The 18,305-nt window shown below is 39.2% G+C and overlaps 1 protein-coding gene and 1 long non-coding RNA gene across 2 annotated transcripts in view; both read left to right on the top strand.

Moving 5' to 3' along the window:
* Positions 1-18,305, top strand: part of lrrfip1a (leucine rich repeat (in FLII) interacting protein 1a) — a 56,362-nt gene that overhangs the window by 35,857 nt on the left and 2,200 nt on the right. The window contains exons 8-23 of the mRNA XM_062431334.1: positions 1,016-1,057; positions 1,166-1,222; positions 2,080-2,139; positions 3,721-3,804; positions 4,399-4,458; positions 4,880-5,011; positions 7,722-7,748; positions 7,844-7,969; positions 8,976-9,047; positions 9,797-9,967; positions 11,326-11,418; positions 11,669-11,761; positions 11,924-12,016; positions 12,599-12,734; positions 14,200-16,909; positions 17,949-17,991. Coding sequence (XP_062287318.1) covers positions 1,016-1,057; positions 1,166-1,222; positions 2,080-2,139; positions 3,721-3,804; positions 4,399-4,458; positions 4,880-5,011; positions 7,722-7,748; positions 7,844-7,969; positions 8,976-9,047; positions 9,797-9,967; positions 11,326-11,418; positions 11,669-11,761; positions 11,924-12,016; positions 12,599-12,734; positions 14,200-16,909; positions 17,949-17,991 — 3,999 coding nt within the window. The remainder of the gene's footprint in view (positions 1-1,015; positions 1,058-1,165; positions 1,223-2,079; positions 2,140-3,720; positions 3,805-4,398; positions 4,459-4,879; positions 5,012-7,721; positions 7,749-7,843; positions 7,970-8,975; positions 9,048-9,796; positions 9,968-11,325; positions 11,419-11,668; positions 11,762-11,923; positions 12,017-12,598; positions 12,735-14,199; positions 16,910-17,948; positions 17,992-18,305) is intronic.
* Positions 1,165-3,756, top strand: LOC133993199 (uncharacterized). The gene is made up of 3 exons (XR_009927056.1): positions 1,165-1,222; positions 2,080-2,139; positions 3,721-3,756. It is a non-coding gene; the product is annotated as an uncharacterized LOC133993199 (long non-coding RNA).

Raw genomic sequence — 18,305 nt, 5'->3', positions numbered from 1 at the left:
GACAGATTGTGCTGATGTAATTACTTAAAGTGCTGCTGCATTCAAATCAATATAAGAAAATAAAGGAAAATCACAGCATACGTCCATGGCAACCACACACACACACACACACACACACACACACACACACACACACACACACACACACACACACACACACACACACACACACACACACACACACACACACACACACACACAAACCATAATAATGGAGGCGAAAAGATAAATGATTTGTTTAACTTTGCAGCTTGAGTTTTGATGACCTTGCTCTGCTTTAATGACTTTTTTTCCTTTTCATATCATAGTAAAGTTCACCACACATTCATCAAACAGTCTGGCAGCCTCAAACTGACATCTTTCAGTCTGACACAGATTGTCAAAAGGCGCCTTAACACCGACTTAATCTAGAGGTGATTCAGTAAAGTTGATTATGTACTGGTTGCTGTTGTTAAGGAAGGAGTATTGACGTCTGTTAGATTTGATTGCTACAAAAAGAACACAGTGTATTTTTATTTTTTTTTGTTAGAGATGCGTATCTTTCTCCAACCCAAACACAGTCTGCACTATTTTAGAGCCTGTTATGTTTCTAAATGTTAACTGCTTATTTCTTCTGAGCTGTGTCATTGTGGAACATTTCTGCATATTTTCCACTCTGATATCTGGCTTTCGTCTGTCGATTTGGCTGAATCGTTTTTTTTTAGTGTTTTTTCTTGTTGAATGCATGTGAAGAAGTGTGAAGAATCTGCTGTGCATGTTGGGTTTTTATCTGGAGTTACATCTTTGCTTTTTAAAAAACGTTTACATAGTTGTAAAACGATCATATACCTTCATTTTTCTCCCTTCTTCTCCCCCTCGAAGGGCTCCTCCTCTTCACTCTCACACAAGAAGTCAAAGAAAAAGAAGAAACATAAGCACAAAGATAAAGATGTATGTAAAAAGCTTAAAAAATGGCCGTCACAGAAATGGCGTATACGTGTTTTTTTCCTCACTCTTCGTCTTCTTTATCCCGCAGAGGAACGGCTATGACGATGAGTACAGTGTGATATCCAGCAGGGTTAGTAGCAGCTGATCATACAGAATAAATGAGCGCATGATATCAGCTGGTGAAGGGAGGATGAAATAAACTGCGTCATGACTCTTTTTCTCTCTCTCCTGCTGTCAGAGCTCAAGACTCAGTGATGAAAGCCGAGTGTCTCGCTCCTCCAGGGTTGACTTAACGGTGCGTCACATGTTGGCGTCTGATCCATATTACTCAGTAGCTGTCTGCTAACTCTAATCCCCCCAAAATAATATGGCTTCAGTTTAGGTTTGAGGGACCAGACACAGTCAAACTGTTCGTTTTTGGGGGCAGAAATAGTGTCAATGATTCAAATTCAGCTGCAGTGTGTGAAGCCAGAGGAAGTGCATGAATTGTAGACATGGCATGAAATTGTGTGTGTGGCTAGTTTGATACAGGATATCACTTTTTTCTATTAGGGAATCTGCATGAGGAATAATTGGCTACTTGAAATGACAAATAAATAAATAAATGTGGCGCTGCAATGATGAATCGATATCTGCAAGCACAGATTATTCATCTCAACTGTTTTGATCATCAGTTTTTAGTCTTTTTTCTAAGCAAGAATGCTTAAATCATCTGTTCCAGCAACTTTAATGCGTATATTTTCTGTTTTTTGTTGCCTTCTGTGACAGTTAAATGAATATTTTTGGGTTGTGGACTGTTGGTTGAGATTAGATAAAACAGTTCAGGTTGCATCTTGGGCTTTTGGAAACAGTGATCGACAGTTTTCGCCGTTTTCTGCCTAATCAGTTACTCCAGAAAATGATCAACTGATTAATTGACAGGGGAAATAATCGTTAGCTGTAGAATATATGTATTTAAATCTCTGCTGTGCTGTTGAGTGCTGTTATTTCTTCCTGTGACTCAAAGATTTCACCAGTTCTCTGTTAAACCCAAATCACATAACAGCATGTGACGATGAGACGGAGCTGTGTGCTGATGGATGTGTTGAAGGTGGCGTTGAGGTATTGGAGGTGTCGGCGTGTAATGTTGTCGTTTTGCTCCCCGACTCTCAGAGCTCCAGACTGAGTGATGACAGCCGGGTGTCTCGTGCCTCCAGATTAGACCTGCAGCCGGTGGGTTGTTGATGCTGCACTGCAAAACTGTGATTTCTCACCCTGCTAACATCCTGTCTATTTCACTTCTGTCGCTGTCAGAAGTTATCAGTTAACAAACTGAGTTGTATAAACAGTTTATAGCATGTGGAAGCTGTGTTTGGTTTGAGTGACCGGTAGAATAGGGAGTGTGGTGCATGAACATGTTCTAACCAGGCTGTCTGATGCTGGACTCAGTTCATTAAGACAATAGGAAACTCGCTCCAGGAAATCACAATAATTAGTTATTCAAATTCAGCGAATGTGCAGTATTTCTCCTCATTAAAGGTGCTACTAGGAAGATTTTGACATCAATATGTCATCATAAATGTAATGTCCATACTTTGCAATTAGAATCGATATTAATAGTCAAACTCTTTTCCTAATGAATTAACTGCAAAAGACCATGCAACAACACTAAGATGCAACATTGTGGTGGATTACAACATGAAAATGTCACTCTACATTTAAAAAAAATTGCAATTTTCTTTCTTCAACTTGCAATTTTTGTCAATTCCTGCAATTTTACAGCAAAGAACATAAAACTTTGCAAATTGCAGGATCTTACAATGTTGCAAAATTGCTGCGATTTCTCCACATTAAAGGTGCCACAAGGAAGATTTTAATATCAATGTGTCATCATACATTTAACGTCCATACTTTGCAATGAGATTGAAAGACAGTTGCAGTAGAAGTCCATCAATATAGAGAGAAAATTAAATCAATTCTCAAATGGACAGTTAAAAATCCTTGAATTTAAATTTTTGACAGTGTTTACTGCAAAAAAGCATAAAACTTGGTAAATTTCATCACAATTAAAAAAAAAAAAAAAAACACTGTATATCAAGTCATATTGATCATAAAAATAATATACGACTAAAGAATATGGGCATGTATTTAGTTTTTTTCACAACACAGCCACAGTACTGCTGTATGACATGAGTTTGAGTGGAATTAAGTTTAAAGAAGTACCTTGTCAGTTTTTTTATAATTATCAGTTCAGGCATGTTGACTAACACACTATTTGCATCGATGTTCTTGTGTCTAACAAAAAACAAGCTACACTTAAATTTACTTGTATTCATTTGACAGATGCTTTTGACTAAAGTGACATTATGTAGAAATGAGGCTCCACCAGCTGCAGTAGATCCAGGAGAAGCTTTTCAGAATAAATGCCTCGATATTCAGTTTAACAATCATCTGACATGAGAACCACAAGGCTTCAGGTGCTTCAAGTAGCATTTACTGTTTGTTCTCAGCAGAAACAAACATCTGTGCACTCTCACACTTTATCTGGGAGGACTCACTGAACACCAAGAGTGTGGAAAACAGCTCTTTTAGTTTTAGTTGAAGTAGTTTGTGTTTGTACTTTTTGTTATTTGCTGAGTAAGAAATCATCACTAACAGGCATGAGTTCACATTTCTGGTGAGAAGTTGTGTGACTTTAGTAGAAACGTGTTATTTCTGAACTTCCCCCTTTTTTTTGTGGGTTCATTCTCATCTTCCTTCCTCTCTCTCGGCTTAAACTGAGCTCCCTCCCTCACTCCTGTCTCCTTCTTTCAGACCTCTTATGCTTCCTCTGACTTGTACAGTCTCAATGGTCTGTCATCCTCCAGACCTGCAGGTTCAACTTACAATGGTTACCAGGTCTGTACACAAACAGACACATAAACACAGTTACTGCTACCTCTTCTATCACCACACAGAGGAGAGTTTCTCTGCACCATTCAGTAAAGTTAAATCATCATTTTTCCATCTCGCTGCCTTCTTTCTTTGACTTCACACTCCATCATCTGTTACAGTTTCACAGGTCACTCAGTCATTTCAGCCAGCAGCTCTATCACAGGGTTGGTTCATTTCATCTCCACTGATCTTTCACCCACAATAACATCCACTCACAGTGTTTTCTGACACCTGTAATTATCATTTATCCCCACCAGTGTTTCCTATGAGCACCTAACACTGAGCTAGAGCAAAGGATTAAGTGATTTAATGGCTTTATTTAACTCGCTGACTGAGCACTTCACCTCTGTGTTTACACCTGGGGTTAAAATGCATCTCAGACGGGTTTAAGCACAGCTGTCAGTGCACTTAAGATGCATTCAGGGCATCACACTCAACAGCATCAGTTTTAAAGTGAGCCTCACACTCAGGCACTGAAGGCAGGTCGTCATAAACTCTGTATTAAAGAATATGTCATTGATCAAGCTGCTCATACTCTGTGATGTGTCACATGTACAGAGCTCCTTGTATGAAGAAAGTCTCAGCGGGTCGCGGCGAGTCGTCGGATCCAGCTGCCTTGTAAGATTGGTTTTGGCATCGTGATTTTTGGTTTGGACACGACTAATAGAGTGTGAAACGTGTTGTAAAAGTGTCTGGACTGATAGTACTAACAGTGACTGAACAGAAGAGTGCATGTGAATCTGCTGTGAAAGCATTCAGTGGGTCATGTGTGAATGTATGAGTTTGGTTTTGTTTTCATAAATAAGACCATCACTGAATTTTAAGTGAGTGGCATGAAGGTCTTTTGCTTCTTCATGGCAGATATTTTAAGTTTGTTGTGTGTTTTAATTCAAGTTTTAAAACAAAATCTTAAATTCTGAGTTGTTGGAAAGATGTTTGACTCCAGATGTGGCTTCAGTCGTCACCAGCATGCCTTTTTCTCCTCCTACTGTGTGTGTGTGTGTGTGTGTGTGTGTGTGTGTGTGTGCATGCATGCTAGTTTCTGTTTGACTCCACATGGAGACAGAAGCATAACGGTGTGTTTTCTCCTCAGCCTTTAGATTACACTAGTTACCGCGGCTCCAGCTCCAGAGCCTCCAGCAGGGCCAGTTCAGCCCGTGCCAGCCCAGTGGTGAGCCCCCCCACCCCACCCCCACCCTCCTCAGACAGCCTGATCCCCGCCCTGCAGTTTATAAGGGATTAGCCCAGTCAGTGGTTCCCAATTTGTGGGTTGCAGTCCAAAAGTAGATTTCAGGTTCTTTCTGTCTGGGACACAAACATTAGGGTCTACTTTTTAAAAAAAACCTCAACTTTAACATATACATCATTTCCAGAGCAGTGTTTTGTTCAGTTTTTGTTTTGAAATACAATTAATGATATGAGAAAATACTGACATGATTAGGGTTAGGGTAAGGCTGACTAAAATAATCACAATTAATGATATTATTCCGATAATCAGTAAAATATGCGTAAGAATCTAAAAATGGCATTAAAACATACTGAAATCACTTTACTTGAGATTTGGTTAAGAAACAAATATTTTTATTACATCATGGGACACATCTTTTTTTCCCCCTCATAAACACAGCAGGTGATCACATGAGAGAAAAAAAGTCCCAAAATCTACACATCAACCTGATTTCCAAGCATTCACATGTTGAGCCTTCAACCATGATGATGAATGACTGTAGAGATGCAGCTCCCATTTGTTGTTATTCAGAATAAATCAAATGACTGTTTGTTAGTGAGCTGAACAGATTAGTCAAGTCACTCGTGAGAAGATTCACATTTATCCTTATAATGGAAATTCACCACGATGACATTAGTGAGTCTTTTAATCCTGATATAAAAGATAACATTTTGCATCCTCCCATCCATATTTTACAGCACAGGTAACCTATCACTGCTGGCTTTGTGGGTCATGTGACCTGCTTCTTGCTATTAATGGCAGCAGAAGAAGAAGCTCACTTTACAACAGGCTGAATAAAACTTACACAAAATATATCAAGCAAAACATACAAAAAACAAAGCCTGTAAAAGTCTTGAAATGTAAAATGAAAACAACTTTTCTTCTCTTCTATCATTTTTCAACACTGCAGCTGTTGTATAGCCCTTCTCTTTGAATCCCTGCTTTTTAATGTTTTTTTAAATGTCTTCTCGCGGCCTTAATTGCTGCAGTGATTCATATTTTATTGATCTTTAAGTTGAATTTTCTTTTTGTGAATTAAAATAGAAGCTTAGTGTTGAGCAGTTTACTCCTCACAGGTTCTGGTTTTAGACTGTGATGTTTGGACCTGATGTCTGAGGGAAAACCTACCTGGACCAGTTGGGAACCACTAAATTAACTTACTTAATAGTTGTGAACAATGCAGCACTGTGCAGCCATCACGTACTCACTCTGCAACATTTTATTGATGAAACAGTGATTGACAGTCTGTTTTCATTACTTGTTAAAATGAAAACATTATTTGTTCAGTCTGAAGAATAGAAGCAGGTATTAGCTGGTGGTAGCAGTGTAGCTCAGTGTGTTATTTTAAATATAATGTTAGTGAGCCATGAAGTGAAGCTCAGTCCACCAACTAACTTACTGCAAGTCAGTTAATGCCTAAAAGGTAAATATTAAACAGTGAATCCAGTTCAGTGAGTTTTCAACGGTCACTTATCTGAACCATCTGTCACGAGCCTGCATCACCTCAGAGACGACTTCAGATGTTAGATAATGAAACAATGTGCAGATTTCAGAGTAAATCTTGTAGTGAATTGTTTATTTTTTACTAATCATTTTGCTATGTTGTCTGTAATTGACAAAAAAGCTCATCTTGATGAATCCTCCACTTCTCTACATTCTAGTTTGTGGATAATATAATGAAAATATGTCTATAAGATGCATTTATATCTGATTGGCTGCTGGCTATATGCAAATTGTTTCACTTTCTCTCTATGTGGGGAAAATGCTAAATATAGATGTTAAAATGTGATTGTGTTTCTCTGCTGGTGCTGCAGGAGCCAAACAATGCAATCAAACAGGAAAGTTAGAGCATTAAGAAACATCAGGGAAGCAAAGAGTCATGTGTCATTTTAGTCCATGAGTGCATTCACTATGAGTTACTCAGTCTTTTCTATAAGTCTCATCTTCTTCATGAGTTTTCTGACTGGCTGATTTTTGTCTCACACTGAGCGACTGACTTCTTTGTTGTTGTGTTTCGCCCCCTGGTGGCCGACGTAGGACAACTGCAGCAGCTCTGTTGCCAGTTTTTTGAGGAGTGCTGCGAGCAGCAGCAGCCTCCACAGAGACCTGGACGACGTCACTATTCCTGACTTCTCTGATGTGAGTCGGTTTGCAGCCGCAGCCGATGTGTGTTTTCACTTCCTTTCATGCACGAGGATGGAATATAGTAGTGTGTAGTTTGTGTCAGAGGTTGATTTGTGTGCTGACTGTGGAGACTACCAGCTTGTCTTGTAACAGAGATGTTTTAATGTGTGAAAGGGAATTAAAACTGATGCGTTTGAAGTGTTTTGAAACATAATCTGCTGTTGAATGATCTGCTGTGTCAGTACAATGTTTGACCTGCCTGTCATTTTGATTTCTGAAGGAGTGTTTCTGGCTGTTAACTTATTATTTGCACGGTGTTGTTGTTTCTTAATGTGATAATAATGACTTTTACTTGGAAATAACGTATCTCCTGTGGCTCTTTTGTTCAGAGGTTTAAAGGTAAATTTTGTTATCAGTGCTGAGCTGCCTGCAGTGATGATTTTGGTACTTCCTTCCTTCCTCGTCTTGGCCCTGCGGCCGCCACATCAGCCTCTGGTGTCTCTGACTGTGTTTTTATTTGTCTCAACAGGTGGAGGACAGAGATTATCTTGAGAAGGTGAGGATGTGGAATAATAACGGGGAGGGATTTTATAATATTTTGGAAGATATTCTGTACTAAAAGAGGATTTTCTCTCCTTTTTTCCCCCAAAGGGATCTCGAGCGGCTTCAGCCTTAACAGCAGCGACACTCACGTCTTTAGGTGGGACGTCCTCGCGGAGAGGAAGCGGGGAGACGGCTCTAACTGTAGACGCTGAGACGTCCATACGAGAAATCAAGGTACGGCTAAAAAGACGGAGCTTCCTAAAAACAGTGAGGATGTTTCTGGATAGATTATGGTTTTATTGTGAAGCCGACACAGGAAGATTTTAATACTATTGTTATTTAAATGTAAAAATCACCTCACTATTCAGGTGTGCAGAGGAAAGTGCATCCTGGAAAATGAATGCTTTGGTCTTTGATATGCCTGATGATGGTCAGATAGTTGAAACATTGTGATTTAATAAACATAAAACAGTGAGCGTGACAGAGTTCAAGATCTTTTTTTATTTTATGCACAAGTTTATGATGAAAACAAGAATTTATAAAGAAAGTCAGTCAAAAAAAATGACTTTTAAACTCAATTAAAGTCATATCAAAATGATCTCTCAATTGTGAATTAAAATCTAATTAAGATCATAATGAATCAAACTTGCTTACTCTGGTTCGTCAAATCGATCTCTCTTTTTTCAGAAGAAAGTCTAGTTTAAATGTATTTGATATGATTTTAAACACATTTTGTATTGGTTTATGTATGTATAACGAAAATGAATGCTTGTTATCTGCTTCAATTTAAAATGCTCAAGACCAGATATTTTTATTTTAAGTCCAAAGCTGGATAAACAGTATTGATCATGATCATGATATTAACCAGAACTGATGATCATTATTCATTTGGCCGCTTTTTCAAAACAGATAACAGAGAAGTTTTGAGTAGTAAAATAAACAGTTGTATATCAGAGCTGTCAATCAGCAGTAAACACTGTTTCTTCACTTAAATACAAAACTACATTAAGTCTCAGTTTCAAGGAAAACTTTTTTATGTATGTAAAGAAAGAAATGCATCTCATCTGTTTCCTTCCTGTGCTTCGTCTCTGTTGCTTTTTCTCGTCGTCCTGTCGCCAAACTTTCTGTTTCACCTTTTCCTGACGCTGTCACGCTGCGCTTCTCTGCTCTCCGCCTACGCTACCTCCACCTCCGCCCCCGCTGCTGCTGCTGCTGCTGCTGCTGCTGCACTCTTCACCAGGAGATCCATGAACTCAAGGATCAGATTCAAGATGTGGAATCCAAGTACACACAGAACCTAAAAGAAGCCAAGGTACAAAGCCGAGACCCTCACAGAACCTCCAGACTGTGTGCTGATGGGTTTGCTGTGCTGCCCCTAACTTACACATCTGTTACTCACAATAGATCAAATATGCACATTTTTTAACCAACTTACTGTTATTTTTACCCAAACCGTGCTTTTTCCACTACAGATCAATAAACCAAATAACAATTAAATAACTTTAAAAAGGTTAAGAATTGAGACTGGAATTGGAAAGTGGAACATTTCATACTTTTCAATGATATATCCTAAGTATGAAAAAAACTTTAGAAGCAGTAATCGTGCCTCAGGCCCAACACACAAATATTCAGATGCACTGACAGCAGTATAACTACTTTATTTAATGTAGTAGTATTACTTCAGAACAGTGTGAGAAAGGCACAATCACTTATTCACATCTGCTGGGAAGATGATTTATAATATGTGCATCAACTTGCAAACTGACAATCTAACTGTTGGTGATGCATCTGCATGTCTTTCTTCATCATGTGTGTGTCTTAGCCTTTACTTCTTAGCTTTAATTTCCCACTTGCGAGCATTTACAGCTGTAATATACAGATAAGTATTCAGGTTTGACTTCCAATTACCTTCTTGCTTTGTCTGGACTTCTTATTAGCTTCATCCATCTCATAATCCAATATGATAGAGGGAATATGAGTCTGTTGTTTTGTTTGAGTGCACGTCACACCTGAGCGTGCACCTGCTGTATTGTTTACATCCTGTACATCTCGTGACATTAGGTTGCATTAGCTGAAGTGGAGGAGAAGTATCGTAAGGCCATGGTGTCCAACGCCCAGCTGGACAATGAGAAGAATAACCTGATGTACCAGGTGGACACGCTGAAGGACTCGCTGATGGAGATGGAGGAGCTGCTGGCAGAGTCACGCCGAGGATATGATGACAAAGTCAAGGTACAGCGTGCAGTGAGACCTGAATGACTTATATCTGAAGGGTTTTTGATGAATAAACCATCGATATGTAAAGTAATATACCAATCTGAAGGTATTGTTCTATTGAGAAATGTAAATTAACATATTGTGGCTTATTAAGTCACATTTTTTCTTGCTTAAGGCCAATGACGTCTGCTCAAAACACAGTGGAAGTGACACATCTTACAGCATGTTTCAATCATAAGTACACTAGTGTTGCTGTTTGTTAGTTTTGCAATGATTGATTCACATAATGACTGGCTTCCACAACTCATCCATCATATTTATTTACAGAGCACTTTTCAAAACCCACATTACAAAGTGCTTCACAAAATGCAGAAAATTCAAATAGACCATTTATAAAGTCATCAGAATTCATGATTAAACAGATAAAACCACATCTTGTGATGTTAAATCAATAAAATGACAGGGTATTTACAGTGGACAGAGGCTCACACACGACTGGATGTTTTGCTTTCCATTACGCCATCAGAAGGAAAATAAACATGCAGAGGTTTGATACTTGTTGGAGCACGTAGTCAGTCACAATGAACCAAAGCTGCCTTTTTCTATACTTACATTATTGTTGCATTGTAATGCAGATGTGAGCAGAGACTGAAACACAGATTCAATAAAGGATAATGTGAATTTGGTTGTTAGTAGATTACAAAGGTTGCATTATGGTTGGTTTCTCCTCAGGCTCTTCAGTGCATAAACCAGGACGAGGCTTCGAAACACTTTACTTAAAGCCTTTATAATATAATATTTATTATAACAATGTGTGAAGTAATGTGAAAGCACCAGGGTTTAAATACTCTGACCAACATCTGGAATGTCACCTTTAACCTGTGTCTGACTCTTAGGACTCTTTTCTCTTCCCTGTTATTACCTTCATCAAAGAGCGTCCCATCGTTATCAGTCAATAAATCTCTGGAGTCTTTCAGCTATTAAAATCAGATGTGGCTCCGATCCCGAAAGTAGATAAGTAGATAGGGATCAACTCTACCTTTACTGAGGTCAACATGCATACATAGCTCTCAGGATCAACACCATAAATTCCTTACCTTATAGATATTGTTAATCTATAAGGTTATGCTTTTTTACGATTATGCTTTTTTTTAACTCTATAACTTCATAAGTGCAGCAAACAGAAATATCCTGGTACATAAAGACACTAAATATGTTTTTTACAGAAACAGACACACAGATTAATGTTCTCACAACAGGACCAGGTGAAGACGTCACACCTGACAGCGACAGACTTTGGCTTCCTGTCATGAGATTGACATTTAAGACAAAAAGAAACCAGTTGTCAAGCTTTCCTTTTTTTTTCCCCACAGGAATTTGAGCGTGAGAAACACTCCCACAGTGTGCTGCAGTTCCAGTTCAATGAAATGAAAGAGACGCTAAAACAAAGTGAAGAGCTGCTAAATGTGAGTATCCGTCCCGCAGTGTGAACGGGTGTCATTATGAGAGTGGAACAGGGTGCAGAAATACAGCTTCCTCTGGTTTAGTTATGTACAAAAAAAAAGGCCTCAGTCTGTCCCTCTAAAAGGCTGCATGTCGGGTGCTTTTCACACCTTTCTTTTCACACACAGTAAATACTTCCACTGCTTTTCATCTTTTTTACTGTCTCGCTCTCCTTCCTCCAAACTTGTTTTCCTCCTTTTTCCTGCTGTGTAGGAGATCCGTCAGCTTCGTTTGAAACAGGACGGTTTTGTTAGAGAGGTAGCTGACCTGCAGGAGACGGTCGAGTGGAAGGATAAAAAAATTGGGGTACGGCTTACGAGCCCTCGGTGCAGCAAGTTTTATCAAATTGAATCTTTCACGTTCAGCATCCTTTGCATGACACTGCTTTTACTTTCACTTCTTCTTGTACACTTTTTCTCTTCACTTTCTTTTGCACTCTGCCACTCGGGGGGGTTTGGCTCCGCTCAGGCCTTAGAGCGACAGAAAGAATACACAGATGCGATCCGAATTGAGCGAGATGAGCTCAGAGAAGAGGTGGTGCAGCTGAAAGACATTTTGAAGGTATTCAAGTCAGCGTGTGGATGCTTATTTGTCCTGTGATTCATGACGACACTAATCAAACTCCAATTTAAGTCTGCTGTGTTGTTTCTGAAGCAAATGTGAGTGAAAGTTTTATTGAAGTTAGAAAGTATTTGCTTCAGTAAATGTGTGATATTAATCATACTCACAGTGCAAATATGTCTCAGGTCTACTTCTTTAGCATTGTTTGAAATGTTATTTTCATATATGTTTCTAGATTTAAGCTTTTCTTGGTGCAAATTATTTGTATGAGTGTTTTTTCCCCAAAAAAACAAATGAACAGCATTTGCTAGAAAGTTGAACCATTTACAATTTTCTCTATCCATGCACAAATGTGTAAATTTGGATTATTTCGTCAATAAATAAACAAGTTTTGTCTCATTTATTTAACTGATGTCTCTTTATCTAGTTTTAGGACTTGAGTAAAAATCTAATCACATTTTGGTCATATTGATGCAGAAATAGAGAAAATTGTTGTTCACAAACTTTCATGCAGCATATTGTAACTTATTTTAAAGTTATGTTATCTATAGAGTTTATATTTGAGTGTTTTATTTTGTCCAGAAACATGGAATAGTTTTGGGACCTGATCTGAGCGTCAACGGGGACGTTGCTGAGACAGAAACCGAGGGCGGAGTTCCTGCTGCACAGTCGGCTCAGAATTCACAGCCTACATCGACGGAGGGGAACAGCATGCTAGGTAAACACACTGATTAAAAAAAACTTCCTTTCTTCTTCCTGCATGGCTCGGCGTAAAAGTAACTGAGGACTTTCATTCCAAAATGTTTCAGATTTGTGCCAAAACAGAAAATAAATCAGTAATCATTTCATTAGATCTTTAGTCATAAGATAAAAGTCATAAGATAAAAGTTTCGGTCTGAATTTTCTAAAAGTGAACATCTTTGTCATTTTGGAGTGAATTTTTCAGTTTGCATTTTGTTCATCACTAACTCTGATTTGCACCAACCTTTAAGGATACAGCTTGTGGTTTTCTATATTTTTCTTATTATCAACAAATCTCATGTGTAAATCCAAACCAACAATGAACTGATCCACTTACAAGTATTGTGTGTGTGTGACCAAAGTCTGATATATCTTATACCTCTCCGTGCTGCAGACCTGCGTTGTCCAAAAACTATTTAAAACCCATCAATGAATCACTCTGTACAGGAACACAGCTCAGTTTACAGCCTCATTAGCTTGATTTGCTTCATATCACAAGCTCTTGACTTTGTCCTGAAGCTTTTTGAGAAATGAATAATGTAGTTCAAAGTGAAGAGGCTGGTCAAGAGCTCTGTAACCTGAACCGTGTTCCTGCACATGCTCAGTGGCGCCTGTCTTAAAGGAACTACTCTCTAACTAGGCGGTGAAGCAGTGTGGCTCACTGATGTGTTTCTTAAAGGTTTTTGGACAACAACAGAGGTTTATGACACAGAGGAATAAGATATATCCGGCTTTAGATACACACACAATACTTTTAAGTAGGAGGAGTTGATTGTTGGTTTGTCTCTGCACATGAGATTTGATGACAGAAAGAAAAATAAAGAAGAACAACATCCTTACCCTTTAAAGCACCATCTTCTGCACATCTTGCTTGCCTGTAGAAACTTAGATTCCATTAACAATCACGAGCACCTCACTTTTATCTTTGTCACTAATGTTTTGATGTTTTGGCTTTTGTTTTTTTTCTGTCACACCTCAATCTTAGTTCAAAATGAAAATAAACTGTTCATTTGAGTGTTGACAAATATCTCGTGATTTAGTTAAATGGTATAAATCATTAATTTAGAGGTTCTTTTTCAAAGTAGACACTAAAACTTGCATTGACATACTGAAATCATACAGATTTTTTTTTCTTTGTCAAAACCAGCATCGTATCGTGATTTCCAGACTCACTTTTCTCAAGCCGGTGGCCTCTCGCTTCTCCTCTTTGGCGTTGATGTACTGGGAACCAAGAACTTTGGGTTGTTCCTCCTGCATTTCTTCTACTTTTTCTTCTGGTGCTTCTCTTGGTCATCTTGGCTCTGTGCTTCTCTTTCTGGCCACTGAACCAATCAGGTGTTCTGCCTAACTTTACCTTGACTTCTGCTGCTGCTCTTTCTTGCTGAAGGTTACACTTTCTTTTAAAAATCTTCTATCACCGTCTGCTCTTCACGATCTCTCAGGCAGCACAGAGGAGACTCAATTGAGAAGTAGCGGAGAGGAAGAAGTGGATCCAAAGCAGCATCAAGAAATTGATGAGGAAGCCGATAAGAATGACTTGAGCTCTGAGATGATCTGTAATGTGTCCGCTGAGGAAACATCAAGCAAAGAAAAGCCGTCAGAAGAGCAACAGACATGCTTACCCACAGAGGAAGATGGCGTTGGAGAAACTAAAAGCAACGATTTACAAGTTGACATTAACGAAAATCCGATCACAGAAGCCAAAGATGAAATCGTTTGCAGCCCTGAGCTTGAAGAAACTGTAACAAGTCCTGAGGAAAATGCTCCAGCAACAGAAATACTTAAGGAAGGAGATTTAGAGGAGACAGACAATGTTGTTGAAGTGCAAGAAAACAAACAGGAAGAAGTTGAGGAAAGTAATTTGAGGAGTACAGAATCGTGTCATCAGCAAAAAGTCGTAGAAGATGTGACAAAAGAACCTGAAGAGACCATCAGAGCGGCATCGAACACTGAACCTCCTCAAGAGCCTGAGAACGCTGAAGAGGCTGAGAACGATGAGGCAGAGGGGGTATCGGCTAAATCTCAGCCTCAGGGAACACCTGCTTCTGGGAAAAAGAAGAAAAAGAAGAAGAGAGGTAAAAAGAAAGGAGGGTCCAATGAGGAGAAAAAGCAACAAAAAGATGCAAAGGAGGAAAATGGAAAAGATAAAGAAACCAGTCAAAAAGAAAAAGATGTAAAAGTGGCTGCAGGAGATAATGGGTCAACAACAGAACCTGATATTGAACCTGCCACTAAAACCCTCAAAGAATCAAAGATAGATGAAGTTATGAATGATGCCGCAAAAGAAGTAGAGCCCTCTGAAACCTCTTCTCAGACTGAAACTCTTAAAGAATCGACAGTTACGGATGAACAGAAGGAGGAACAGAGTCTGGAAACTGAGACAGTACAGACAGTAGAGGCAGTAGAGGCGCCCACTGAAAATGCTTCTCTCAATGAAACGCTCAATGAATCTAAATCAGATCACTTAAAGGATGAGCAGGACAAGGATCAGACTGCAGAAACAGAGAAAGTAGAAGAAGAAGTTGGATCTAAAACGAGTCCTGATACAGACGCCAACGTTCCTGCATCTGATCATATTGACAACGCCGAAGGTATCGAGAGCACCGAAGGCCTTGACAAAGAGTACACTCCCGGTGTAGATAACTCTAAAAGTGAAGACGTTACAACCGAAGGCGATGTCCAAACTGAGTCAGGAACTGTTAATAGTGAAGAGGATAAAAATGGGTCTGTTGATGAGATGAAACCTGAATGCGCATCTGAAAACCCTGAAAACACCATTGAGACCACAGACAAAGACACTGAAGCTGAATCACATGTTCCAAGCAATGACGACGCTGCTGTTGACAAATCTGAATCTGCAAACGATTCGGAGACTAACAATAACACATCTGTGGCCCTGTCGTCTACTGATGACTCGTCGTCTGCTGCCACCGACTCAAAGAGCGACGACACACCCATCGAGGTTTCTGATAAAAGTCCTGAGGAGGCGACTGAGACCGCCAAAGATGAGGAGCCAGCAGCAGAGGCTGACCAAGAATCCATTTCTCCAAGTCAGCAGGATGATGATAATTCAGAGCTTAACCTCAACAAATCAGAAAAGGAGGAGCTGAACGAAGATTTGAAGGAAACTGAGGATTTAGTGGAGCCAGACAACTCCTCACATGATGAAAAAAGTGACGATGCATCAATAACAAAACAATCTGATGCTCTTGAAACTGAAAAGAGTCTTTTGGAGACTGTGGCTCAGGCTGAACATTTGGATAATGTAGAAAGTCAAACGGTAGAGTGTGCGGATCAGACTGATGCATCAAATGCTGTAGTTTCCCCAGAAACAGAGCAGATCGTTAGCAGTGAGATAACAGAGACACCAGACTCTCCAAAAGAAGCTTCTGAGATTGCTTCCTCAGGTGAGCAGGACCATAACGGTGAAGAATCAGCTGCTGCAGAAGATCCTGAACATAAAATCTGTCAAAATTATCAAGAAAGTGAGAAATGTCAGCCGGAATCCAGTAAAGACAAGTCTGAGGATGATGATAACTCACCTCGACCCACCCAGCAGGACGGTGATGAAGATGACGGTGATGATGATGATAATGATGAAGGACAGTCTTTTGACTTTGACGACATGGATATGGATGCGGCTATAAAAGCAGAACAGGAAGAAGTTGAGGAGGCTGTTGAAGCCACCTCAGATGAGAACAACGATAGTAGTTCATGTAATACTGAATCAATCGAGAAAACGCAAGAAGAGCCAGTTGATAGCAAAGATGAGAAGTGTACGGTCGACCAGGTAGATGTAACAGATAAAGACTCTGATGTTAACCCGAAAGAGGACCAGAACTCTTCGGCTCATGGGGAAACCACGTCTGACAATGTAGAAAAAGATGTAGCGAATGTAAAAGAAGCAGAGGTTGTGAATGTTGCAGAGTCGGCTGTTGTAGAAAGCAACAGTGCAGAGAACATTAACCAGGCAGAGTCTGCACCGGTGGAGGAAGGATTAGAGGCCATTAAACATGAGCTGCAGAGTGAAGATTTACCAAAGAGTGCGGACCAAGTGGGCAGCAATAAAGAGCCTCCACAGTCAGGGAAAGATGTTAAAAAGAACAGCAAGAAAGGCAAAGGCAAGGGCAAAGAGGACTGTAAGATGTCTTAGCTTTAGAAACTCATGGTATATATCATTTAGATCTACTTCTTTTGCTTTAGCTGTTTACAAAGTGATATAATAAATATCACAGCACTTTGATTACTGTCCCAAATTACAATTGATGTAAGTATGTACATTCTTTTTTAAATTAATTAGGTTAAAACAGTCCCTAGTCTATAAAAAACCCAGAGAGAGATGAAGTTGTTGGGGAGATGACAATGTAAACTACGATTTTACTATTGGATCCCTTGATGTTATGAAGAGATGAAACTGCACTTGATATTGTATACCTGGTAGCATTCATTTAGTTATTCATGCACATTTATCATGCTGCTTGTCATGTTTCATGGATACTTTGCATCCCAGAGTATTTGTTGTACTCGTTCATATATTCACACCAAAGCCGATCAATAAATAAAACATTCATTAGGAATTATCATGAAGACTTTAACTAGCTTCTACTTGTTCTAGCTGTTCTGTTCATGGTTAAAAGGAAGCATGCTTAGAAACGCTTGTGTGTCCACAAGAATGTTTAAGTTCAACAAAAACATTTTCACATTCAAAGATCTTAAGCACATAAATGTTTTAAAAATATGTGTTGCGGTTTGTTGCACTTGATGGATGAGATGAATGTGGTGCCTCTACAAAGAAATCACAATAAACAGCCTTCTGTTACCAGTTGGTAATGTTGTTGTTTTTTAAAATTTCTTTAATTATGTTATAAAAAGTAAAATGTGCCAAGAAATCACCTGATCCCGATAAAAGCTGCAATGATTAATCGATCAACAGAATTTTTGTCAACTATTATTATAGCAAGTTTTGTTCTGAGTCAGTTTTTAAGGGGACATTTCATGCTTTTTGGGATTTTCAGATATTTCTATACTTTTATGTTGGATGTCTATGTTAAACATGGTCAAATGCTCCCTGAAAGTCCAACGTCAGCCTGTTCTGAACACTGTTTGCAGTCTGTCTGCTTCCTTCTTGCGATGACGTCAGAGTTTTTGTGCTGCTCCACAAGCATTTATCTGTTGGCTACTTTTTGTTTAGCACTAAGTTTACGTTGTCTCTTCGCAAATTTCGCCTCCAACATGTTTGGATGTATTTGAGAAGTTGTGAAATACTACTTTTGCTTTTGGGAGCTAACCAATCAGAACAGAGTGGGCTCATCAAGAAGGGGGGCCTTAAAGAGACAGGAGCTAAAACAACCTGTTAGAGACAGAGGCTGAACTGAGGGGCTGCATAAAGGACCAGTATTAGATAAATAAGGAGTTTTTAAATCTGTAAATCATGCAAAAGATATTCCCGTAGAGCCCCAAAATAAAAAGTACAGATCTAGAAATGTACATGATGATTCCCCTTTAAGAAAAACACCCTCATTCTCTGATTCCAGATTCTCTAATGTGA

This window comes from Scomber scombrus, chromosome 13, assembly GCF_963691925.1.
Source record: "Scomber scombrus chromosome 13, fScoSco1.1, whole genome shotgun sequence".
NCBI classification, from domain to species: Eukaryota; Metazoa; Chordata; class Actinopteri; order Scombriformes; family Scombridae; genus Scomber; species Scomber scombrus.
The sequence above is the reverse complement of the archived record's forward strand: the minus strand, read 5'-3'. Positions and strand labels throughout refer to the sequence as shown.